The sequence below is a fragment of the Suncus etruscus genome, chromosome 4, assembly GCF_024139225.1.
Source record: "Suncus etruscus isolate mSunEtr1 chromosome 4, mSunEtr1.pri.cur, whole genome shotgun sequence".
Taxonomy (NCBI): Eukaryota; Metazoa; Chordata; class Mammalia; order Eulipotyphla; family Soricidae; genus Suncus; species Suncus etruscus.
In genome coordinates this window covers 31,299,890-31,327,296 of record NC_064851.1, presented here as the reverse complement: position 1 = coordinate 31,327,296, position 27,407 = coordinate 31,299,890, and the positions used below count along the sequence as shown (strand labels likewise).

The 27,407-nt window shown below is 36.4% G+C and overlaps 1 protein-coding gene across 1 annotated transcript in view; it reads right to left on the bottom strand.

Moving 5' to 3' along the window:
• Positions 1 to 5,575, bottom strand: part of PTGFR (prostaglandin F receptor) — a 30,639-nt gene extending 25,064 nt beyond the window's left edge. Inside the window, 7 exon segments of the mRNA XM_049771479.1 lie at positions 4,752 to 4,788; positions 4,791 to 5,016; positions 5,018 to 5,086; positions 5,088 to 5,117; positions 5,119 to 5,219; positions 5,222 to 5,420; positions 5,423 to 5,575. Coding sequence (XP_049627436.1) covers positions 4,752 to 4,788; positions 4,791 to 5,016; positions 5,018 to 5,086; positions 5,088 to 5,117; positions 5,119 to 5,219; positions 5,222 to 5,420; positions 5,423 to 5,557 — 797 coding nt within the window. The 5' untranslated portion in view covers positions 5,558 to 5,575.
• Between the last annotated feature and the right edge of the window lie 21,832 nt (positions 5,576 to 27,407).

Here is a 27,407-nt window from a genome sequence, read left to right as displayed (position 1 = left end):
CAAAAATAAATCAAATGTTTCTACTTTCCAACCTTTGACATGGAAGTATAAAGGAGTCATTTTGTTTTCAAGTTTTAGAATAAAACTAGAATAAAATTTAATATATTTTTATCTGGCACAACTAAATTGATGGTGAACTAGTTAATTTTTATATTGAAAAATTTACCTGTATACATGCATACACTTATATCTAACATATTTACATATTATTACATTTATCTATCTTTTTTGCAATCATAGCTTATAAATGTATACCCATTCACTATTTTTGGTACAGAGGTAAGGTCATAAGTTACATATATAACTTCCATTACAGTTTTGAAATATGCTAATAAACATTAACCTTTCAAAGAAAATAATATCCACTAGTAGTCAAAATGTTTTATAATGTTATTTCACTCCTTCATTGTTCATAGTCTTCTAAGACCAGGTTATCATGATGCCAGTCCCTCTAGTAAATTTGGTGAAAGTTCAATTAGCCATTCAGTTCTTTGATTTTATCTGAAACAATTTAGCGACCTACCGTTTAACTACTTTGACTTAAAAAAAAATGTCAGAGAAAGTCGTAAGAAAATTAGCAAAATTGAGTTTGAATACTACATATGCAAGAAAATATATCTTAAATAAACTCATCTACATAAAAAAACATTTATTCTCCTTTTCCCAAATCAAAATGATTTTTATCCTTGAAGAGAAGTTAAATAAATATATGATCTTCCAATTAAAGGTTGCTGAAGTTGAACAGTATCTAAGACTACAGTTGCTGGCTTAGAGAACAGATTAAAAATTACCATGTGTTTTCAGTATTGGTTTAATTAACTCTTACCTACAAGACTCTAAATCCACATTCTGGTCAATCATTTGCAATCTCCTGACATTCAAGCCACTTAAGTTACAGTCAACCAGTCAACAAGTATTTATTGCTCTGCCAAACTAATAAAATAAGTACAGCAATAATAATAAATTCCTTTTAGGGTTACATATGCTAGAAATGGAACATTAAAAAGAAATGGTTTACAGAAGGACAAGAACATCCATCATATTAGAACACATTGCTGAGAAATGTCTTCAAGATTTACTTAAGAAAATTACTAAGTTAAGACACAATATAAATTCCATTTTAGTCACAACATTTTGTATTTGCTTGTTGCTAATTGGAATTTTGCAAGCTAAAAAGTGCCTGCTGTCATTTCCTGACAGTTGTGTTTTAATTAAATTAATGAGTTACCCATATTTGAAATTGTAAAGTCCAGTCATTTTTCAATTGAAAAAAATCGTTAAATTATAAATAAGTATATATATATATATATTTGTTTTGTTTTGGTGCCACACTTGGCAGTGTCACTCTTGGCTCTGTGCTCAGGAATTACTCCTGACAGTGCTCAAGGTACCAAATGGGATGTCAGATTAAACCCAGGGCAGCTGCATGCAAGGCAAATGCCTTATCCACTGTACTACCACATAAAGCTCAACAAATTACATTTTAAACTTACACTTGTACTACAACTCTAAATACATACATATTACCCTTTGGTACTACAAATCACCTTAAATTGAATGGGAAAGGAAGGGATTTCAAGGTGGTGAAACCATTCTGCATGGTACTAGAAAGGGCAATTTGTCAACATTTGTCAAAGTCCAGCACATAGAGCCTTAATGTAAACAAAGGCCTTTAGTTACTAATATACCAGTATTGGTCCATAAACAGTAATAAATGTACCACATCAACATACAATGTTTACAAGAATAAATGATGGACAGAGTTAGTATTAAGTATATATAAGAATATACTTTTTTTTATTTGGAGGGCACACCTAGTGATGCTCAGGACTTATTTCTGGCTCTCCTCTCTGGGATTACTCCTGGAAAGCTCAAATAACTATATGGGTGACTGAGATTCTACCTCGGTTGGCCCTGTACCCAGCAATTGCCTTACCCACTGGAGGGCTCTGGTTACTGACAAAATTTATTTGAACTCTTTTGTCTATTTTTCTGTAAACCTAAAACTACTTAAGAAATATAAAGTCTGTTCAAATGAGAGAACTCAAACAGACATTATAGTTATCCATCTTTGTATTGGTTAAATTTTAATCATTAAAACTAATAATGTATCACCTTTGTCTTCAACTACAAATTTAAGTAATTTTAAAAATTAATCTTATTAAGTTTTTATTCATTTTATTTAAGATATTTTCAGATATAATAACTATCATCTGCATTTTTCACTTCTTCTTTCCTTCTATTTACACTATCTGTACCTTTTCTTTTTTTAGATTTGGGTGTGAACATGATAAACACAGTTATAGGCATATATAGAGATATCCATTCAATTTACAAATCCAGCCATTCAACCCAAGCCAATAACTGAGAAAAGGTATATGGTTCAAAAAAATTCACTGACCTGGAAGTTGTCAATATTAAAGCACATCTTTGGAGAGCTAGAAACTTGGTTTCAGATACATTTAAAGATAAGAAACTTTTAAAATATAGGGAAAATGATAGCTTAGTGATTAGCATTGATGCAATTCTTTCCAGATATTTAATGGGATATTGGAAGTATTTTCACTACAGTGTATTTTTGGCATTCTCATCTGATTTTTTTTACAGAAATTCTATTTATCATTAGTCTAAGTGTCCAAGTTACTTGTATCAAGATGACTTATGGTAGATGTATTTCAGCCAGGATTAGTCAACAGTGCATCACAAAAATAATGCAAATAATGCTTGAAATAACTAAAAAATATCAATATATCTATCTAGGTGTACCTCCAGTATACTGCACATTAAAGACAACATTTTTACGCTGAAAAAAACATTTTATTACCAATGGCTCATAGCTAAATAAAAGTAAACCTCAGAAACTCATTCATGAAAATGTGCTTTGACTATTTTATATCTTATCTATACTTATAAAAATAATTATTTTATATTTAAAATATAAATTTATGGACCAAACAACAATTAAAATATAAAGCAAGGAACCAAAAATTTAGGGCTAACTAAAACTAAAGTAATAATAAATATACCTAAGTTTTCTGAATTATCTACTTTTTGTTGTTTTAAGATTTTCTATAAAATTAAGACCTTAACTTAACCTTTATATTTAAACCATTTCAACCACCCCTTTTATTATATTTTACATATTCTCTTTTTAATAACTGAATACATTTAATTCTATTTATACTCTTGATTTTCAAAAGCAACTCTTTCAAAGTTGAAGAAAATATGAAAATTCTCTTTGATACTCTTTTGTATAAATTAAACTTTTCATGAATGAGTTCTGAAAAGTTTCCCAGTATTTGTATCACTGATCTTTGCTGTCTAAAATGTTATCTCTAGTAAACACAGATTAGATCACTTTTGTTGTTCACTGGAGATTTCCTACCTGTTCCTTGTTATTCACAGATCCAGACTAGCATACCCTTTATTAGGTTCCTATGACCAATTCATAAACATGGTCAAAAATGCTAAAATAATTTAACTATCAGTATTAAATCAAAATAATAAATTAATGTTATCAAAGACTATGAATAGAAATCAGGAATATTTAAAGTTGGAGATCATTTTGTGAAATAGAATCCACCATTTTTGAAGTTATCTACAGCAGCTATTCTCATGTAATTTTCTTTGTATCGGTATTATTTACCATGGAGCTGTTGGATGCTTAGAAAAAAAACTGTATTAATAAACACCTTCATTCTAGCATACAAGTAAGAGCAGAGTCTTTCTGTTCTGTATACCTTTGCCTACTTCCTTAGCCTCACTTCTACTTATATAGCAACTATATGGGTATTATCCACTTCCCCACTGGAATAAGAAGAATAAAAATCATCTTTGCTGCATGCAGTAGCTGTGTACAATGGATGTTTAATCTCTCATAATTGTACTCCCTCCATCACAGAGCAAAATTCCCAAAGAGAATTAATACTATCAATCATAAGAATATTTTATCTCCTACCTTGAATCTTTATGAAAGATTTATACTTGCTATAATGATATTTGTTTGTTGTTAACTTCTTAACTTTCATTTCTCAAAAAACTTTAAAACAGGCTGTCCAAATATTGTAGATGGGTTGATTTGTATTGTAAAGAAATCAATTATAAGGGAAGACTCCTGACTATCTTCCACCAATCAGACCCTTCTCTTCATATTGTCATTTTCTTTATTTTAATTGCTGCTTTCCTTCACCAGCTCTATTCACAGAGGTAAACTAAATAACCTCAAGTATCTCAACTTATCTTTTCTTTACAAGCTAAAATGTTTTACTTATTTGTACTTAGAAGAACCAGTAATTAAATATTTCCTGTATGTAACTTAAGTCAGTGTGACTTTTCTGAAGACATATTGGAGTTTATTTCATTGAACTATCAAATTTGGTCTATAATAATCTATAAAATTTTCACATTTTAAAAACTACAGTCAATATATTTAAACTTGTTATTTCCATTAAACTTTCTTTGTACACCATTTAAGCAGCAAGTAGTAACTACAATATTAGAAGTGTTTACAAAGTCTTTTGCTTTTAAACTCAGGGTTTCTCAGGCAATAAAGACATAAATAGCTGAATTCTGAACAAGAACTAAGTGCTGAATAGTTTTAAGTGGGAGATTACTCCAGCATTTAAATGCTTGAATTGTGTTTTCCCATCAACTAACAACTGAAAAAAGGACAACCAACCAACCTTACCTTAATGCTGAAAAGAAAAAGTTATCAGGAAATTGTCCAACCAATTAGGTCCTTACCCAGAAACGGACTCCAACAAATGCAGGAAACACACATGATAGCAGGAGCTGGATGACCATTTCCAAATGATGAGACCTGCCTTGTCTGTGTTGACTTTTAAAGTTTAACTCTTAAAAGTGTAATTCCATAGAACAGCATTTGCACAAAAATGAGACAGCAAGGGGCTAAGAGCCCCAGAGAAAAGAAAAAAGTAGGAGAAAAAATCTGTCTTCCCAGTCTTTGATGTGTTTCTGTTTCGTGAAGAAACACCAGGTCCTCGATGCTTGGCTTTTTATAGTCTCGATGCCCAAGGATGGGCAACAGAGCTATGAAAAATAGCAAATAAGAGCACATGCCACTCAAAAACCAATTTTACATGTTTGGATGTGATTTTTGGTAGAATGAAAGATTGGTTTGGTGACCTCCAATACATCGTTCAAATGGCCATCACACTGCCCAGTAAAAGATGGGCACAGACCAGAGAATACCATGCAATACCAAAAATACTGCAAAGAATGTTTGATTGGTCAAAACGGATCCATTCTCTATCAGAAGCATAGACATACACTGCTATAGTTCCATTGACTAGGTGACCAAAGAAATCAGTGATTACCAGGCCACTAGCCAAAAGCAAAAACGATGCCTTGGATTTCTGTCTAAACCTCTGATATGCCTTCATGAGAATAGCAATGGCAAGGGGCTGTTTGATATGATTCCCACTGTCATATAGATATTTGAGAAACATACTGAAAGCCGCTTTTCTGTCTGGCAAGTTGTATTCGAAAGGAGCCCAGCTGCAGGAGACACTGGCTGTTTTGAACTGTTCATGGACATTGTTGTAGAGGTAAAAGTCACTCAAGTCATCTCCTTCTCAAAACATTGCAGGCTTGCAGTCCCGACATCTGCGGCATAAAGACAGAGGAGTTATGAGCATGTGAACAGATCAGCTGATATTTAATACTGAAGCACACTGCATCATGCCTTGAGTCTCAAAATCAGCTGGCCTCATAAACAACGTGGTGTCGCACCAAGATAACACACATCTTCCTGCAGTTCCCTTCCTGCAGTTCCACAGTTCACTATTCAGGTAAAGAAGCTGCCAAGATTGGGATCTCTTGGCGAACCTCTACAAATGGCTCCTTTACAAATGAGCACCTCCAAATTGCCTTACATTTCAGTGGCACCTTGAAAACAAATCACTCGCAACTATATGACTTAAACCCAATAAAGTTTTCTGAAGCATAGTGTTTACTTAAATAATGAGATAGCTTTATAAAGCGTCTTTTTTCTGGGAAGAGGGAGAGTTGAACACACCAAACACACACACACACACACACACACAGAGAAAGAGAGAGAGACAGAGACAGAGACAGAGAGACAGAGAGACAGAGACAGAGAGAGAGACAGAGAGAGAGACAGAGACAGAGACAGAGACAGAGAGACAGAGAGACAGAGACAGAGAGAGAGACAGAGAGAGAGACAGAGAGAGAGACAGAGAGAGAGAGAGACAGAGAGAGACAGAGAGAGAGACAGAGAGAGACAGAGAGAGAGACAGAGACAGAGAGACAGAGAGACAGAGAGACAAAGAGAGACAGAGAGACAGAGAGAAAGATTTTTTTCTTGACATAAACAACCTGCTAAACAGATAAGACAACTGTCTCCAAACTTTGGAGAGTTGGGAAAGGGTAGAGTGAACCGGCAAGTTGCCTACCGCTATATGGAGCTCCCCTTTAATAATTGATCTTGGGTAAATAACAGCAAGCGTACACCCAGCGGTGCCCTGTGAAAGACTGAGATGATGGGTCTCTAAGAAAGTTGCAGGTTACAGTATCACGGTGCCAGGATATCTGGCTTGCTATGGCTTTCAGGAATCTTGGGAGGCGGGAGGCGGTGAGCTGCGATCCCCCATCCCTGGGAGCCCATCTCATGCTACGGATGCTACGGATTTTGACACCTCCCGGGTGTCAAGCAACAAAAGCGAAGTACTTATTTATCTCTTATCCCTAAGGGGTTAACCCCTGAGTCACAGACACTTGATCCCCACGACCACAGACACCCACCCCCCGGCTAATTCTCTTGGCATTACCGGAGCAGTTTTCCGGAAAGCTGGAAATTCCGGAGACTGCTTTTTCCTGGGTCCGGTCCGAGTGGGGAACGCCAGGCTCTGGGGTGCCGCCTTCCCCCCTAGTCTTACTCACTCTGCAAAACTGATTTAGACTAAATGCCGCTTTCCACTCCAACACCCAGTGCCTGTTTGCAACATCCTCTCCAACCTCCTAAATTGGTGAAACTTTCTGCAATTGCTCAAACGCCCCCAGCTAGTTTCCCTTGCACCTTGGGGACCGCCAAAGATCTGGCTGGCTAAGCTGGGATCTGCAGGGAAACCACCCAGCAAGAAAGGAAGAAGTTCTCTTTTTGTGGGTGTGCCTTTTAGCCACTGTCCCCCATCCAGCCCTTGAGCCCAGGTGCGGGGCTAGCCAAGTCCTCTTCTATGCTGGTCTTCCCAGTTGGAGGCATTTGTCTAAACTTGCCAAGCGCAGTTGGAGGGGTAGTTACCTTGGCATCCCCGGCAGCTGACTCCAGGGTGCTCCTCGGAGCAATAGGGAGCTCCCAGCTCGGTGCCACATTGTGCGCCCCAGCTCAGCTTAGCCACGGCCGCGGGTTCCAGCTGCGTTGGTTGGGCTCAAACTCCGCCAATCTGAGCGCGCAGCCCGTCGTGCGCACTCGGAGCGCTCGCTGGACCTGCAGAGTGCGCTCCCACTCTCCAAGCTCCTCTGCAACCCGCTGCTCCAGCGGACTGGGCGGGATGGAGGCTGCGGATGACTTCCCCACCCCCTGCCTACTCCTTTCTCCTCTCCGCCCCCTTTTCTGTGAACCCGGAGTTGGACCAGCGCAAGAGCACCAAAGCTCTCCGACAGTGTTTACCCCCACCTCCATCAGATCCGTCCCTCTTGCAACCTGTCCACTTAGGAGAAAGTTGTTCAAGGCATTTTCAAGTGAAAGCGCTGAGGCTGCAACCGTCTCCTCTGCTGGAAAAAGCCTACAGACTATTGCAGCTAACGCGTGGAGAAAAATCTAGTTTGTAGGTTGAATTCATTTCAAATCCAACTCACTATGAATATTGAAATCACATAGAAAGAAAAGGTATAGTTAAAGAAAGACGTCATCGCCTATATCTGGGGAAAATATTCCAGCCAGTTGTAAACAGTGATTGTTTTAGGGTTCCCTTATCACTTGGAGGACTAGGCAGACTCCTTCTTAACTTTCAACAAGGAAACAAATAAAAGTTTTCTTGAATAACACCTAAAGATAAAAATCAGTTTTTATTTATTTATTTATTTATTTATTTATTTGGTGGGGTGTGGGGAGTTGGTCACACCTGGCATGCCTACTTTTGACTCTGAGCTCAGAGATCACTCCTGCAGGTCTGAGACCATAAGATTCCATATGAGGTCCTAGGGATCCAGCCTGGGTTATTGGGTTCTAGGATCCAACCTGGTTTGGCTACATACAAGATAAACGCAATACCCGCTATACTATCGCTTCAGCTCGGGATCAGTTTTGACATAATCAGATTTAAAAGCCTGTCACCAATTATTATTGTCATAATGGCCCCTACTTCTACCCTTCACTCGCTGCTATCTGTGGTGGGAAATGTGTCTGGGTAAATTGAAACTCAATCATGAACAACTTTAAAATTGTAAGAAAAAAATATTATGAAGAACCTTGTACCCACAGTGTTTAAATAAAGAAATTAATTAAAAATGAATTTAAAAGTCCAAGGTGAGGCAATTTCTAGGAATATGTTTACCCAAACAAATGAACATCAGAGAAATTTTTTGTGGTTGTTGTTGTATGAACAAGTAACTATCCATAAAACAATTCATTTGTTAACAGTATTTGCATCCATTTTCTGCTGTAACTACTTTCTGCTGATATACTTTTGATCCATAACTATCAATCTGAGTCCTTTTTTTTTTAGCTAGACTTAAGGAAATCTGTTACTAATTTTTCCCTTTTTTTTTAAAGTAAAAAAATTTTTTATCAACAATGTGGAAAAAATAGCACCATATGGAAATAAAATACTTTTTTCCATTCTAAAATCAGGAGTCTCTGTTCCTGGAAATAAAAAAGGATCATAAAATGCAAAAGCAAAACAAAATATATTAGTCATTAACTATAGAAAGTGATTGTATATTCCCTCTGTGATAGAACTGAACATTTTATTCATGTATTTTAATAGTATGATCTAACATAAACAGGACTGTCAAGGAATTAAACATGTTGGTTTATCAGATATTCTGATTTGAAGAAAATCACCCTGGCTATGGGAATGACATAAAGCGCCATTCTTTTCTCTAACGATTATAGCATTTTATTTCATTACCTTGCAATTATCAATTTACTTCCATCTTTCCAAGATAACTGAATTCTTACAGAGATCTTGTTTGTCTCTTCATTCTCACCTATACCTACTCTCCATCTCTCACTGACGTACTTGACTAAGATCAATTGTTCTATTCAGTGAATAAAAAGAAACATGAAAAAAAAATCTCATTAATGCAATGTCAAATAATAACACTCATCATGTACTATATCAAAACAATATTAGCTTGTTTTTCATTGCAAGACGAATACTATCTTACCTATTTTGCATATATATTACAGTTTCATTTTCAGAATCTATTCTTCAGTGAAGACTGATTTCACCTGATATTAAGGAAAAATACTAAAGCAACTCTATTTTGTCTTTTCAAAATGAAAATAAATATTGTTAATGGAACAAATGAATAATTTTCTTCAAATAAGAAAGTATTCTTTTTTATAAAGACATAACTGACATATTAGCTTCAAGCTATCAGTCATATTTGTTTCTATCGCAAAATGTTCATCACAATAAACTAATTACCATCAATTATCAGACAATGCTTTTCTTCTGATAAAACTCTAAAGTTCTTGGGAACTTTCAAATATGCAGTATAGTAGTATTAGTTATGGTTGCTATGTTATATATTATATTTATATGACATATATTTTATAACTGGAACTTATAACTTCAGACCTTTATCTATATTTCCCAATCCCTGGCAATTATGAGTGTTCTATTTCTGTGAAGTTAGATATTGGGTTTAATTCATTCTTTTCAGATTCCACATAGAAATGAGATTATATAGTATTTACCTTTCTCTATCTTATTTCTCTTATTGTAATGTCCTCAAGATCAATATAATTCAAAATTTATGGCCATATATAAAATACTTGGCCACAATAATATTCATTATTATATTTTAATGTTTATTTATTCACTGGTAGACAATGTCATTTTCATATTATGATTCTGTAAGTATGGTACATGAATATAAAGATGTATATATGTACATATATGTATATTTGTAATGAACTTTTCATAGAGTTCTTTAAGTAAATAACCAGAAGGGTAATTGCCAATATTTACAGAGGTATGTTCAGTACACTAGTTAGTAATTTAATTTTTCATTCAATATTTCTTTTGTAGTTGCACCCAATACAGTTTTATTCTCCCCCAACAGTATGCAAGGACATTTTTTTCCACATCCTTGCCAACATGTCTTATTTCCTTTTATTTGGAGAATAGGGACTGAACCACATAGGTAATCCTCAGGCATTACTTCCAGCTCTGCACTAAGGAATTACTTCTGGCTGTCTTAGGGAACCATATGGGATTCTACCATTAAAACCAGGTAGACACATAAAAAGCAAGTATACTTTCTCTTCATCACCAGACTTGTTATTTCTTGATTTTATATAGGTGTCATTTGAACAGGTGTGAGGTAATATCTTGCAGTTTTAATTTATATTTTTTATATTTTATATATGTTTATTTTATTTATCATTATATAATAAGAAAGAAGAAAGAAAGAAAGAAAGAAAGAAAGAAAGAAAGAAAGAAAGAAAGAAAGAAAGAGAAAGAAAAGAAAGAAAGAAATAAAGAGAAAACAAAGGAAAAAAGTAAGAGAAAAAAGAAAAAGAAAAGAAAGAAAGAAAGAAAGAAAGAAGAAAGAAAGAAAGAAAGAAAGAAAGAAAGAAAAGAAAGAAAGAAAGAGAAAGAAAGAAGAAAGAAAGAAAGAAAGAAAAAGAAAGAAAGAAAGAAAGAAAGAAAGAAGAAAGAAAAAGAAAGAAAGAAAGAAAGAAAGAAAGAAGAAAGAAAGAAAGAAAGAGAAAGAAAGAAAGAAAGAAAGAAAGAAAGAAAGAAAGAAAGAAAGAAAGAAAGAAAGAAAGAAAGAAAGAAAAAAGAAAGAAAGAAAGAAAGAAAGAAAAGATTAGAAGCATAACACTTTACTTAAATTAAGTGCACATTATATTTAAAGTCAAAAAAACAGAAACTTGGGGACACTGAAATTAAGCCTTAAAACTTCACCTAAAGAAAGGAAGTTGGATCAGAAATATAGAAAAGTAGTTAAGGCATTCCTTTTGCACATGGCTGACCCAGACTCAATCTCCAGTACTGCATATTGTGCCTCAAGCAGAACCAGGAGTGGTTCCTCAGCATGGAACTAACATAAACTCTGAGCACTTCTGGGTGTGGCCAAAAAACAAATGAAAAATAATAAGAATTGTATGAAAGTTTATTTTCATAGTTTTAATGAAAGTGCCTAGAGCAAACTGTTCTAAAACAAAGAAAAGTGCCTAGAACAAACAAACAAATTTGCCTGCAAAATGAATCTTGGAAAGATGCCCCAGATCAGTAGTAATGAAAAAGAATGCTTTTATTTTACTTTTATGCTTTACCATACAACTATTTAATAGATACTAAGTACTACATGTGAGACATTTTTTATTTGCTTTTTAAGAAATTGAAGTAAATGCAACCTACTTTCTAATTTAAAAAATATATCATATTCCTAATGGTGCTATAAAAATACCACAAATAACATAAACAGGGAGAATTTATCAGCTGAGATTTTATTATTTTACAATCTGAAAATCAGAATTCCAAAACCAAAGTATTGATAAGCTTAGTTCCTTCTGAACAATGTGTGAGAGAGAAGCTGTTCCATGATGATAGCATTGTCTAGTTTCTGATGACTTGCAATCATTAGCCTCCCACGACATTTTTGCATTGCCACTACAGTTTCTACATAGCTTCATTACCACATGCTATTCTCCAATTATTTATATATGCATTGGTGATTTTTAAAAGGTTTAAAGTCATATGGGATTAGTGTCCACATCAGTATGACCTGATCTTATGAACATTAGCATCAACCTTACTTCTTTTCTTTTCTTTTTTTTGTTTTTGTTTTTGTTTTTGTTTTGTTTTGGGGCCACACTGTGATGCTCAGGGGTTACAACTGGCTATGAGCTCAAAATCGTTCCTGGCTTGGGGGACCATATGGGACACCAGGAAATTGAACCACAGTTTATCCTAGACTAGCGTGGGCAAGGCAGATGCCTTACCACTGTGCCACCACTCCGGCCACAATCCTATTTCTAAATAAAATCACAGTCTTTGAGTCTGAGAACATGGCCATACTTATTTTGTTTGGAAAATTTTTATTCATAACAAGTAACATGCTTGAATGTTACTTGAATGTAGCATCTATAAGTTTCTATCACAATTCCATCCCTATACTCTTTCCCAATAAATAACAGATAATAACTATCCTGAGTTATAATTGTATTGAGGGAGGACTTTGTTGCTATTGTTTGTTTTTGATTTTTATTAAATAAATTTATTTGTTAAAATAATTTAACTCCAAATACAACTGTTGAATTTGCATTGAGTTACAACTACAATTCATGTTTTAATTGAAATGTCAAGGTTGAAGAACTGACATTGTTTTAAAACAATAAACTTTTGTTCAGTTTTTAAATGGTCAAATGTATTATAGTTATTTCCTGCAAAAAAGCAAACCGCAGGGGCTGGAGCTGTGGCACAGCGGTAGGGCATTTGACTTGCACTCAGCTGACCTAGGACAGACAGTGGTTCGATCCCTCGGCATCCCATAGGGTTCCCCAAGCCAGGAGCGATTTCTGAGTGCAGAGCCAGTGCAGAGGGATGGAATTGTCACCGGGTGTGGCCCAAGAAACAAAATAAAACAAAAAGTGAATCTCAAATCTCTATTTAATGCCTTGTACAAAGATCAAACCAAAGGTGATTAAGAATAATAAACATCATGAAGATTTATTGTTAGTTCTGAATTTCAGGAGTGTTTGATCCACTTCTTTGAAAAATGTCATGGGTATTCTTATAGGTATTGCACTAAATTTGTCTTGTTTTGTATGGACACTCTTGTAATTCTATATACATCATCTATGTTTTAATATAAAATAAAACATTTTTTGGTGAGAAGCTGTGAAAAACTACTGTATTTACAAATAGTGTAGTACAAAAGTTAATTCAACAGTAAATGAACACATACACTTTTGTACATCTTCAACTGAAAAGGTTTCTTAGAAATAGTAAAGCAAGTAGGGTGCTTGCCTTACAAACAGCCAACCTGGGTTTGATCCCCAGCACCACATTTGATACTTTTTTGAGTTCCAACAAGAATGATGCTTGGAGGAGCTAAAATGGAGCAGAAATCCAGGAATATACCTTGAAAAGCACTGGGTGGGACCCAAATATTAAAAACAAAGAAACAAAAGAATTTTATTCTTTTTTTGGGGGGGGTCTCACCTGGCAGTGCTCAGGGGTTACTCCTGGCTCCACGCTCAGAAGTCGCTCCTGGCAAGCACGGGGGACCATATGGGATGCCGGGATTCGAACCGATGACCTTCTGCATGAGAGACAAACGCCTTACCTCCATGCTATCTCTCCGGCCCCAAGAATTTTATTCTTTTTTTTTTTTTTTTTTTTTTTTTGGTTTTTGGGCCACACCCCTTTGACGCTCAGGGGTTACTCCTGGCTATGTGCTCAGAAATCGCCCCTGGCTTGGGGGGACCATATGGGACACCGGGGGATCGAACCGCGGTCCGTTCCTTGGTAGCGCTTACAAGGCAGACACCTTATCTCCAGCGCCACCTTCCCGGCCCAGAATTTTATTCTTATGGCATCAAAGAATGCAACCCTGTTTAACACCAATTAAATACTGAATTTACTTAAGTGACAGCAGAGTGCATAAAGCAAGTGCTCAAGTAAAATTCTATTCATATTCAGGCATACAGATCTGAAGGTTTTATAGCCCAACTATTTAGATTTGAAATAAATATGTGACTTTTCTTCTAACTTGTAGTCTTCAATTTTTTTTCTCTTCTCTTCTGTTCTTTTTTTTTTTTTTTTTTGGTTTGTGGGTCACACCCGGCAGCGCTCAGGGGTTCCTCCTGGCTCTACCTCAGAAATAGCCTCTGGCAGGCATAGGGGACCATATGGGATGCCGGGATTCGAACCACCATCCTTCTGAATGTAAGGCAAATGCTTTACCTCCATGCTATCTCTCCGGCCCCTTCTCTTCTGTTCTTTAACAAAAATCTAAAAGGAAGTTACAGAAGAAATCACAACCATACCTGTCAAAATCAAATAAAAGTATTATATAAAGTTATTAAGATAAAGGAGAAAGTCAAAACATTAAAACTGTAAAACTTGCTGGTTATTTGTAGTAACTAGTCCTATACTAGGTATTAGTTAATATATACAATATTTTCAAGTAGTGACTTCATTGGAGGAGGAAGTGGGGGTGGGTGGATGGACAATATTCAGAACTTGGCCCCAGTTTACTCTCTTTCCCAGCATAGGGTTAGCAGAGGAAGCAGCAGCTTGTGTTCCTGAGGCATTTTCTGAGGAAATTTTCTGAGGCAAATTCTGTGGAAGAGCAGAAGGAAATGGGAGATAAAAGTGACTAGGCCTGAGAAAGCTAAAGAAGTAAAATATTTTTTTTATTTTTATTTTTTTATTTTATTTTCATAAAGAAGCAAGGTATTTCTAGGAAACACAAAGTTGGAGGTTCAGATTTCTCAAGGAAAAAATACAAAAAGGCAAAAATGTTTTGAACTTTGGGATTATAGAAGGGTTAAGGCAACAATGAAGAACAAGCACCTTCCTGCTGCAGCCTAGGTTAAGACAGAGGACACTAGTGACCACATTCTCACTCCACAAGATCTTAGATGAAAACCATCTCGTATTGTTAGCAAGCAGGCTGACTGACTAACAAAAACGAACTACATAAACTTCATTCCTATTGTGTCTTTTATGATATATCTTTTTATCCTTTTATTCACTAAGTCATTTGAGGGGTAATAATAGTATGTGTACTGCTACTATCAGGGATCAGGGAATATATGCATGTCAAATTTGGCTAGTCTAACAGTGCATATCCAGAAAAGGGTATGCAAGCAGTATGAAGTGATCTGTTTTTTAAACAGGGTTAGTATTTTGTTGTTGTTTCTGAACCTTACAAGTGTTTTATAGCTGGGTTATTTGCTCACCTTTGTCAAATGAGTGAATGGTGAGCAAATATTTTCTCTTGCTCTGTAGATTGTCTTTCCATTTTAGTCATTGTTTCTTTTGAAGTGCAGACGCTTCTTAATTTCGTGTAATCCCATGTGTTAACTTTGCTTCTGTTTGCTTCACCAATGGCATTAAACATTCTTCGCTTATGTTCGTTTTGGGGGGCAGAGCAGGGGGTAATTTAGGGTTACTCTTGGGTCTGCTCTCAGAAATCACTATTGGCAGGCTCAGGGGACCATATGGGATGCCCGGGATCGAACTGAGTCGGCCATGTGTAAGGCAAATGTCCTACTTCTGTGCTAACACTCTGTCTCCCTCAATTTTAAGAAAAATATATACAAGCAATGAAATATCATTTAGCTATAATTTTTTAAAAGATGGAATTCTGAGACATCTTTAAATTTGTTATGTCAGCTCATTGGCTAGTTCCATAGATTCCTTTTATTCTCAAAAGAAATGCATGTCCAGCAGTGAAAATTTATGGGTACACTATTTTCACAGCTGAAAACTCTGGGGCACTGAGTGGGGAGGGAGCTGTGCCAAGTTTCAACCCTGCTGAAGCATCAGCAGTTGCAGCCACACTTCTGAATCACCACCATGCCAATGACCCAACTTCACATCTTTTCCAATCTCTACAGACACCTAACTGACAAAACTTCGAGGTATGCCAATTTGGGTGCTGAGAACTCTGGGTCTTTTCAGGGTGAGAGCTAGCAGCCTTTCTTTGCCCTACCATAGTTCTGGAAGCCCTCACAGTCGCAGACACATCACATAGCTGAGACCATGTAAGCTCATAAGCCTAGCTCCACAAATCTTGGAATTCCTGGAGTGCAAAGTCACATATGCAACCACACAAAACATCCACATTTTTCAATACTGACACATGGTAGGTGCTCTAGATTAGATGTTAAAGTAGAGTAGCATAGAGGCCACCTAAATACAATAAATAAGACCGTTAGTATTGAATGCCCAAAACAGTTTAGTAAATCTTCCAACAATGATTTAAAGACCCTATTGTGAGGTATAACAATATTCACAAATTTTATTCTATTAAAGTTTTTCCCAGGGGCCGGAGAGATAGCATGGAGATAGTGATACACATACCTTGCATGCAGAAGGACGGTGGTTCAAATCCCGGCATCCCATATGGTCCTCCGTGCCTGCCAGGGGCGATTTCTGAGCATAGAGCCAGGATTACCCCATGAGTGCTGCCGGGTGTGACCCAAAGGCCAAAGAAAAAAAAAAGTTTTGCCCATAATTCCATTACCATTTAAATGTAACAAGCAATACAAAGTAAATTATTTTATACCTGCCAAGGGAACAATTTTTGGGTGGTAGGAAATGAGAGAAAATGATAGGGAGTGTTACATTAGTGGTGGAATTGGTGTGGGAACATGGAATGCCAAAAATAATATGATCAACTTTGTAAACCATGGTGTTTCAATAAAGTAAAAAATTTGAATAAATAAACAAATAAATACAAGATGAAGTACTATCAGTACCATTGTCAATAACAAGGATATGCCTAGAGGATATAATACTAAGTGAGTGGGGGCCCGAGAGGTAGTGTGGTGGTAGGGGGCTTGCCTTGCATGCAGCTCACCCAGAACAGACATCGGTACTAACCACGGCGTCCCATACCCCCAAGCCAGGAGCGATTTTTGAGCTCAGAGCCAGGAATAAACCCTGAGCATCACCGGGTGTAGCCCACAAAAAATATACTAAGTGAATAAAATCAGATTAAAGTTAAACTTCATAATATATATGATTATATATACTACATGACTGTATATACACTATATATGACTTCATTAATAGGGGGTGCATGAAGTAACAAAACAGCTAGCTAAATTAAACAAAAAATAATACTTTAGACTATAAAAAGAAAGTAATTTGATTTTTGCCCCATTTTATTTTTTATTTTCTTTCCTTCAAACAGAACCACATACTTTGATTCATCTTGTTCCGCCTCACAAACTGAGGGGGGAAATAATGGAGGGTACCAAGACTGGATAGTCATGTGAACATTAAGTAGAAATTTAAAAAAATGATCAGACTTAAATACCAAATTCAAAGCCAACTACAACAGAATCGACACCCTATCTACAACATGCCAGACACAGAGGGGACCACTTATATTAGCAAACCGGGCATAAAGGAGGGGGATATGGGATGCATGCTGGGAACAGGGGTGGAGGGAGGACAACATTGGTGGTGGGAATGCCCCTGATTTAATGTCACTATGTACCTAAAAAGTTACTGTGAAAAATTTGTAATTCACTGTGGTCAAAATAAAAATTAAAAAAAATAAAGTAGTTATTTATAGAGATAAAAAGAAAAGTGGGTGTATGAATGGAATAAATGAAATCAATGGTATGATGAACAAAAGGTATTTAACTTTTGGGTGAAAATAATTTAGTATATGCAGATGCTGACTTAAAATGATGTGCAACTGAAAGCTATATAGGCAGTGTTACTTCAATTTTTAACCATAAAATATATTTTACATCAATAACTACTGTGGCTATTGTCAATGCTTTTTCTTTAGAAAATAATCTACAGTGAATGTTCTTATTCTTTTTTTTTTTTTTTTTTTTTTTTGGTTTTTGGGCCACACCCGGCGTTGCTCAGGGGTTACTCCTGGCTGTCTGCTCAGAAATAGCTCCTGGCAGGCACGGGGGACCATATGGGACACCGGGATTTGAACCAACCACCTTTGGTCCTGGATCGGCTGCTTGCAAGGCAAACGCCGCTGTGCTATATCTCCGGGCCTGAATGCTCTTATTCTTAATTATCTTCCACTTATAATTTCTCTAAGCTATATACCTAGAAATTACCAATGCAGAGCTAGATGTTTAGTATAGGAGCTAAGGCACTAGCTTTGTATAGCACTAAACCTGTTTGATACACAGCACTACATGTTGTCTCCTGAGCACTCCCAGGAGTGATCCCTGAGCGCAAAGTCTGGAATAAGCTCTGAACACTGTCAAGTATAGATTCCAAACCCACCAACCATCCCCCCCCCCAAAATGTAAAATATTTACCTAATTATTTTATGCTTAACTTCTTCATTTTTAGTTTCTTCATTTTTACAGTAGTGATAATAACAATATTTTTGAAGAGTGTTTAGTATTCCATACATACCAGATATTACTATATTTTTAACAATAACGTTGTTGATTATTGGCTCTAATTGCAACCATGAAAGAGCTCCAATTTTTTATAATTCACCATAAGTAGTTTATTAGGATCTCAGTTGAAAAAGGTTCATTTTTAAGATATTGGTTATATTTAGAAAGGCTGTTAAACTAATGTTAAACAGAATTTATATTAAAGAACATTACCTTATTAATGTGCATTATAAAATTTCTGGACAGTGGAGAATGCTGAGTGGATTCCTCTGAATTTGATACCACTCGGAAGATCTTTTTGAAAGTGAAATTATCACCTTCAGGATTCTACTTCTTGGCATCTACCCCATAGTTCTAAGAGCCTACATATCTTTCTATTAAGAAACTGATAACTCGGCAAAAGCTGGCTCCCTGTGTGTGACACCAGGCGGGGAAAATCCGCGAAAGTACACCGGCCCAGTGGGGCTCAGCTGTGAAAGACTGTGAGTGTGACCTGTCTATGTCTGTCTACTGTCCTCTTGCGTGAAACTCTTGTGAGTGGGGCAAAAAGAGGCTCAGAGGAGCACGGCCGCTCCACTTCGCTACGAGGCCGTACACTCTTTCTAAGGAAAGAACTCCATTGCAACAAGAAGGAAAAATCACACTAAGAACGGCGCTATATCACAGAAGCAAACATTTCTCTCTGGACTGTCTTCTCTGTTGCATGCTCGGGCCTAAGATTTGACCCAGTGTGAGGCTTCATCCACGGAGGACTCCCCTCCCTTAGAGGCAAGTCAGCCCATCCAGAAAGGGAGGAGCCAGAGGAGTGTGCTGCCTACATCATATAGACAATGAATACCACCACAACACGTAGAAAAACCCACAATACAAGTGTGACAATGGGGAAACAACGCAGGCCAGCATCAGACATAGAGAATGAAGATGACAATTCTGAGGAGCAGATAATGACTGAACAACTAATCAACCTCTCAGATAAGGACTTTAGACTAGCAATATGGAAGGTGCTCAACAGACTCCAAGAAACCATGGATCGAGTTGAACAGAACACTAATAAGAACCAAGAAAATATGAAGGCAGAAATGACAAAACTCCAAACTGAAATAACATGTCAACTAACAGGACTGAAAAAGTCAGTAAACGAAGTGAATGACAAAATGGATAAGCTCTGGGACAGGGTATCAGAAGCTGAGAATAGACTTGGTGCTGTGGAAGATGAGATACATAACAATTCCATACAGCAGGAGAGATTGGACAAAAAACTTAAAGCAAATGAGCAGACAATGGAAAAATTAGTCAAAGAATGGGAACAGATGAAAATAGAAGTCTATGATAAGATCAACAGAAACAACTTAAGAATCATTGGAGTCCCAGAGACCCAGGAAGAAAATTTCCAGGAAGAATCAATGGTCAAGAACATCATTAAAGAGAAACTTCCAGAGCTAAAGAATATATGTGATCAAATCCTGCATGCCCGAAGAGTACCAACCAAAAGAGACCCCAGAAAAACCACCCCAAGACACATCCTAGTCACAATGACAAATCCCACAGATAGAGACAGAATTCTGAAAACAGCAAGATCAAAAGGGGAAATAATGTTCAAGCAAGCTTCCCTGAGATTTACAGCAGACCTGTCACCAGAAACGCTCAATGCCAGAAAGCAGTGGTGGGATATTGTGACAAGACTGAATGAAATGAATGCTTCACCCAGAATACTATACCCAGCAAAACTCACTTTCCGGTTTGATGGAAGAATACATGGTTTCACAGACAAAAAACAGCTCAGAAACTTCACAGACACAAAACCAGTCTTAAGAGAAAAACTGAAAGACCTAATCTAAGACAAGACTACCCAAAAGACACACCAAATTTTGAAATAAAGATGGCGTTAAATCCCAGGACAATTCTTTCTCTCAACGTCAATGGACTAAATGCACCAGTTAAGAGACACAGAGTGGCTAAATGGATCAAAAAACTCAATCCAACCTTCTGCTGCCTACAAGAAACGCACCTGAATAGTCAGAACAAACATAGACTCAAAATAAAAGGCTGGAGAAAAGTTATCCAAGCAAACAACACCCATAAAAAAGCTGGAGTGGCCATACTAATATCAGATAATGCAAACTTTATACTCAGGAAGGTTGTAAGGGACAAAGACGGACATTTTATATTAATCAAGGGGTACGTAGAGCAGGAAGAATTCACTCTCCTAAACATATATGCACCGAATGAGGGGCCAGCAAAATATTTAATACAACTGTTGACAAATCTGAAAAATAATATCAACAACAACACAATAATTGTGGGGGACCTTAACACGGCTTTGTCAACACTGGACAGGTCAACCAGACTGAAACCCAACAAGAATATACTAGACCTGAGGAGAGAAATGGAAGAAAGAGGCCTAGTGGATATATATAGGACACTCCATCCCCAGAAACCTGGATACACATTCTTCTCCAATGTACATGGGACATTCTCCAGGATAGACTACATGCTGGCACATAAAACATACCTCCATAAGATCAAGAGGATAGAAATTTTGCAGACTACCTTCGCTGACCACAAGGCTCTGAAATTATTTGTGAACTCCAAAGGGACTCAGAAGAAACACTTTAACACCTGGAAGTTAAACAGCCTCATGCTCAATAACCAGTGGGTCCGAGATGAAATCAAGGAGGAAATAAAAAGGTTCCTGGAAACAAATGACAATAAAGACACAAACTCTCAGAACTTATGGGACACAGCAAAAGCAGTACTGAGAGGAAAATTTATAGCTTTGCAAGCACACATCAGGAAGGAAGAAGGAGCTTACCTGAGTAGCTTAATGACACAGCTAATAGAACTAGAAAAAGCTCAACAAAAGGACCCAAGAATAGGAAGACAGAAGGAAATAACAAAGCTGAGAGCAGAAATCAACGAAGTGGAAACTCAAAAAACAATTCGAAAGATCAACGAAAGCAGAAGTTGGTTCTTTGAAAAAATAAACAAGATTGATAGACCACTGGCAAACCTAACAAAGAAAGAGAGAGAGAGAAACTTGATAACTCGTATCAGGAATGAAAAAGGAGAGATCACTACTGATATGACAGAGATTCAAAGGGTAATCAGAAACTACTTTGAAAAACTCTACGCCACTAAAAATGAGAACCTGGAAGAAATGGATAAATTCTTGGACTCTTATAATCTTCCACGGTTGAAGGAAGAGGATGTAGCATATCTAAACACCCCCATCACCATTGATGAAATTAAAACAGTAATCAAATGTCTGCCGAAAAACAAAAGCCCAGGTCCAGATGGATTCACTAATGAATTCTATCAAACTTTCCAAGAGGAACTACTGCCAATCTTGGCAAGACTTTCATGAAATTGAACAAACAGAAACACTTCCAAATAGCTTTTATGAAGCCAACATTTCCTTGATACCTAAACCAGACAGAGACGCTACCAAAAAAGAAAATTACAGACCAATATCACTGATGAATGCAGATGCAAAGATCCTCAACAAAATCCTGGCAAATAGGATTCAATGCCTCGTTAAGAAGATCATCCACTACGATCAAGTAGGTTTCATCCCAGGAATGCAAGGCTGGTTTAACATCCGTAAATCTATCAACATAATACACAACATCAATAACAAGAAAAATAAAAACCACATGATCATATCAATAGATGCAGAGAAAGCATTTGATAAGGTCCAACACCCATTCTTGATCAAAACTCTCAGCAAGATGGGAATGGAGGGAACCTTTCTCAATATAGTGAAGGCCATCTACCACAAGCCAGTGGCAAATATTATCCTCAATGGAGAAAAACTGAAAGCCTTCCCTCTAAATTCTGGCACAAGACAAGGCTGTCCTCTCTCACCACTCCTATTCAACATAGCACTGGAAGTACTTGCTATAGCGATTAGGCAAGAAAAGGATATCAAGGGAATCCAGATAGGAAAGGAAGAAGTCAAGCTCTCACTGTTTGCAGATGACATGATACTCTACTTAGAAAACCCTAAAGACTCTATCAAAAAGCTTCTAGAAACAATAGACTCATATAGCAAGGTGGCAGGCTACAAAATTAACACACAAAAATCAATGGCCTTTCTATATACCAATAGTAATAAGGATGAAATGGACATTAAGAAAACAACCCCATTCACAATAGTACCACACAAACTCAAATATCTTGGAATCAACTTGACTAAATATGTGAAGGACCTATACAAAGAAAACTATAAAACTCTGCTCCAAGAAATAAGAGAGGACACACGGAAATGGAAACACATACCCTGCTCATGGATTGGCAGGATTAACATCATCAAAATGGCAATACTCCCCAAGGCATTATACAGATTTAATGCCATCCCTCTAAAGATACCCATGACATTCTTCAAAGAAGTGGATCAGACACTTTTGAAATTCATTTGGAACAATAAACACCCTCGAATAGCTAAAGCAATCATTGGGAAAAAGAATATGGGAGGAATTACTTTTCCCAACTTTAAACTGTACTACAAAGCAACAGTTATCAAAACAGCATGGTATTGGAATAAGGATAGGTCCTCAGATCAGTGGAATAGGCTTGAATACTCAGAAAATGTTCCCCAGAGATACAACCATCTAATTTTTGATAAAGGAGCAGGAAATCCTAAATGGAGCAGGGAAAGCCTCTTCAACAAGTGGTGTTGGCACAATTGGATAGCCACTTGCAAAAAATTAAACTTAGACCCCCAGCTAACATCATGTACAAAGGTAAAATCCAAATGGATTAAAGACCTCGATATCAGCCCCAAAACCATAAGATATATAGAACAGCACATAGGCAAAACACTACAGGACATTACAGGCATTTTCAAGGAGGAAACTGCACTCTCCAAGCAAGTGAAAGCAGAGATTAACAGATGGGAATATATTAAGCTGAGAAGCTTCTGCACCTCAAAGGAAATAGTGCCCAGGATACAAGAGCCACCCACTGAGTGGGAGAAACTATTCACCCAATACCCATCAGATAAGGGGCTAATCTCCAAAATATACAAGGCACTGACAGAACTTTACAAGAAAAAAACATCTAACCCCATCAAAAAATGGGGAGAAGAAATGAACAGACACTTTGACAAAGAAGAAATACGCATGGCCAAAAGACACATGAAAAAATGTTCCACATCACTAAATCATCAGGGAGATGCAAATCAAAACAACGATGAGATACCACCTCACACCCCAGAGAATAGGCACACATCACAAAGAATGAGAATAAACAGTGTTGGCGGGGATTGTGGAGAGAAAGGAACTCTTATCCACTGCTGGTGGGAATGCTGGTCTAGTTCAACCTTTATGGAAAGCGATATGGAGATTCCTCCAAAAACTGGAAATCGAGCTCCCATACGATCCAGCTATACCACTCCTAGGAATATACCCTAGGAACACAAAAATACAATACAAAAACCCCTTCCTTCCACCTATATTCATTGCAGCTCTATTTACCATAGCAAGACTCTGGAAACAACCAAGATGCCCTTCAACAGACGAACGGCTAAAGAAACTGTGGTACATATACACAATGGAATATTATGCAGCTGTCAGGAGAGATGAAGTCATGAAATTTTCCTATACATGGATGTACATGGAATCTATTATGCTGAGTGAAATAAGTCAGAGAGAGAGAGAAAAAACGCAGAATGGTCTCACTCATCTATGGGTTTTAAGAAAAATGAAAGACACCCTTGTAATAATAATTTTCAGACACAAAAGAGAAAAGAGCTGGAAGTTCCAGCTCACCTCAGGAAGCTCACCACAAAGAGTGATGAGTTTAGTTAGAGAAATAACTACATTTTGAACTGTCCTAATATTGAGAATGTATGAGGGAAATGTAGAGCCTGTTTAGGGTACAGGCGGGGGGTTGGGTGGGGAGGAGGGAGATTTGGGACTTGGGTGATGGGAATGTTGCACTGGTGATGGGTGGTGTTCCTTTTATGACTGAAACCCAAACACAATCATGTATGTAATCAAGGTGTTTAAATAAAAAAAAATTATGCATTAAAAAAAAAAAAAGAAACTGATAACTCTAGTTTCTTTAAATTTGATTGAATTAATGTCACAATCTTATAACTATAAAAAAGTGAATTAGAAAACATTTCACACAGCTTTTCCTTTAAAGATGGGTAAAAAAAGAGCGAGAAAGTTTGGAGACTTGCCCAAAGTCCTGAGGTAATTAAAGTTAAACTAACATAGTAAATTCTATCCTTTGGGGAAAGAGTTGGGAGGGATAAGTAGCTGTAGCTGATAGATGCATTCCAATTCATTATGAGAAGAGCTCCAGTACAACTCTGCTGGAGCATATGCTTGACATTCAAAACAACTCAGGGAAACACATTCATTAAAATTAATGTTTGACTAAATTTGATGATTCTGTTATAGTGTCTCATTTGATCACCTCATTAGGCAGAGACATTGTTTTATTCTCCATGTGAACTCAGTAATGAAGTACAGACTGAATCATCAGGAGCACCTGATGTCAGGCTTCTGTTCTGCCACTTTGTCTTCATCTCCTACTTGAAATTAACATGATTAAAACCAATTAAATGAGTACAGTTTCTATTTCTCCGAATCATTCGCCCAATTATTATAATAGGATACTATGTACTTTGGAATTTTTGACATTTCCTAGTATCATATGTAAACAAGTTTGGGTCATTAACATATTTAGAGCTTTAGAAGTTCTTTGGGGACAGGAGTGATAGTACAATGAGTAAGGCATTTGACTTGCACATGGCCAACCTGGTAAATCACTAGTACTCCAAAAGGTCCCCATGTCTACTAGGAGTGATCCATAAGCAAAAAACTAGTTATGCAACCCCCAAAAATATTAGAAGTCAGATATTATTAACACTTTCTATGGGCCCAAGAACAGTTATATACTTTAAAGTATTTACTCACTACCTCATTTTTGTCTCAGGAGAGTACATTGAGGCAAGTACTATTATTATCTTAATTTTTCAGATAAGAAAAGTGAGGTACAAAGAGAAACTATAACATGTTTAAAATCCTCCTATTAAGTGTTGAGCTGAACATAAAACAGGCAATTATGATTCAGAGTCCACTATCTAAATTAAATTTTACTAACTTACCACAGATCAATGACATCAACATAACATGGAGTATATTATTACTGTACTTTGGGGAGTTGGTTGATTTTGAAGGGCTACACTTAATGATGATTAGGGTTTAGTCCTGGCTCTACAGTCAGCAATAACTCCTGAAGAATTTCAGGAGCTATATGCTGAAGATTAAATTGAAGTCAGTTGGAGAGAAGGCTAAAGCCTTCACTTTGGCTGCCCATAATAAATATATTTTTATTCACAATACCAAACAAAGACAAAAATATGTCTATCCACGAAGTCACTCACTACTCTTTATCAATACTTCTCTTGACTAATTTCTGGAGCTGGCCACTTGAGCCACTTATGTTCTTTCTTTATAAGCTTTATTATTTTTTCCACATAGGTTTTATCTGAACTATAATTTACAATGCTATATTTTAACTATAATTTATAATAACTAAGTACAATTATGCTTCCAGTGATGCTATACCATGCCCAACACTAGTGTCAAGATCCTTCCACTATTACTCCAAGCTTTTTTAGCCTCTTCAGTTCACAATTCTACTGATCATATCTTAGAATTTATTTCCATTGGTGTCAATCTAATCCATTCTTTGGGTTTGTTTATTTTTATTCAAGTCAGTGATATAATTTGTATTTTGTCTTTATTCTTCTGAATCACTTCACTTAGCATGACAACACCTAAATCCATAACAAGCTGAAGAAAACTGCAAGATTTCATCTTATTCATAGAACACATTTATATGCTACACATTCTCCATCCATTCATTTGCAGCTGGCCAATTTTTTCCCAGTCTTCAGATTCAAGAATGATTTCTTGAAACCACTTTTTACCTTAATTATTAAGAACTCCAGATCCTCTTCTCTCCCTCTCTATCCACACACTTCACCACACCCAACTATGCTGAACAATTTCCAGGTCTTGTCCTTAATAAACTGTTAATTTTAAGTTTCTTCATGGTTGTTTCTGAAGGACATCTCACAATCACAGTCAACTACAAGGACAAGTCCAACCACATGGGTTATTAATTGGCTAAAACAAGCACACAACAGAAGGCCACAAAGATGTTGAACATAATAGAAATAAAGAAAACAACATAAAGACAAATGAAGGTCACTAGTGGCATAGCAAGGCAAATTTAATAGGGTAATAACCATAAGAGCTAGATTGAACCTAGTTTAAGAGTAAACGTACAGAAAAGTAAACTGTGGTAAAACATCTTCAGACACTACCATTTTACATTTGACTTATTTTATTATCTCACCTCAACCTTAGGAAATAGATTCTCTTTTTTCATAGGTTCTCTTTATATATGTTAGAAAATGGGTTATAAAAAATGATTATAAAAAAATCTGTCTTAAAAAAAACTCAGTCTTATAAAGAATAAGTAATTTTTTCTAAGATGAAACTATTAAATTTCCAAGATTAAACTTGGCCCCAAAACAAACCTTAAGAATCTGAAGTTCATGCTGCTATACCATTCACTATGAAAAATTACATTAGTATAATATACAGTACAGATTTGGAGATTCATTGAATTGTTTGTTTAATGTTTAAGATTTAAATCAATGCACAGGCTGTATAAGGGGTTGAGTTCAATAATACATGTTCAGAAATTTTTATTTAAATAGAGGCAATTTTAAATGACTATTCAAAATTAAACACTTTAAATTGAGGACTGAAATATTAATTCACCACTTTACTATACTTAACTTAATGACAAGGTATCTCCAAATATAATATTTATCTCTATTTTCAACCAGCTGAAAGTCCAATTGGCCACTACACTGATAAAGTGATTGATCAAAGAATAGATGTTTATTTTTAATCCAGATAAAAGCTGCTGACATTTCTATGTGAAATCATAGAAGGAGATATTTGCAAAAATGTTATAAACTCATATTGAGGTATTCAAGTCTAGTTTCTTTGTCAGGAAAGAATTAACTAATATTATAGCTATCTTCGTCTAGGTTTTTTCTTTTTTTCTCTTTTATAACCATATTGCTTCATAAAAA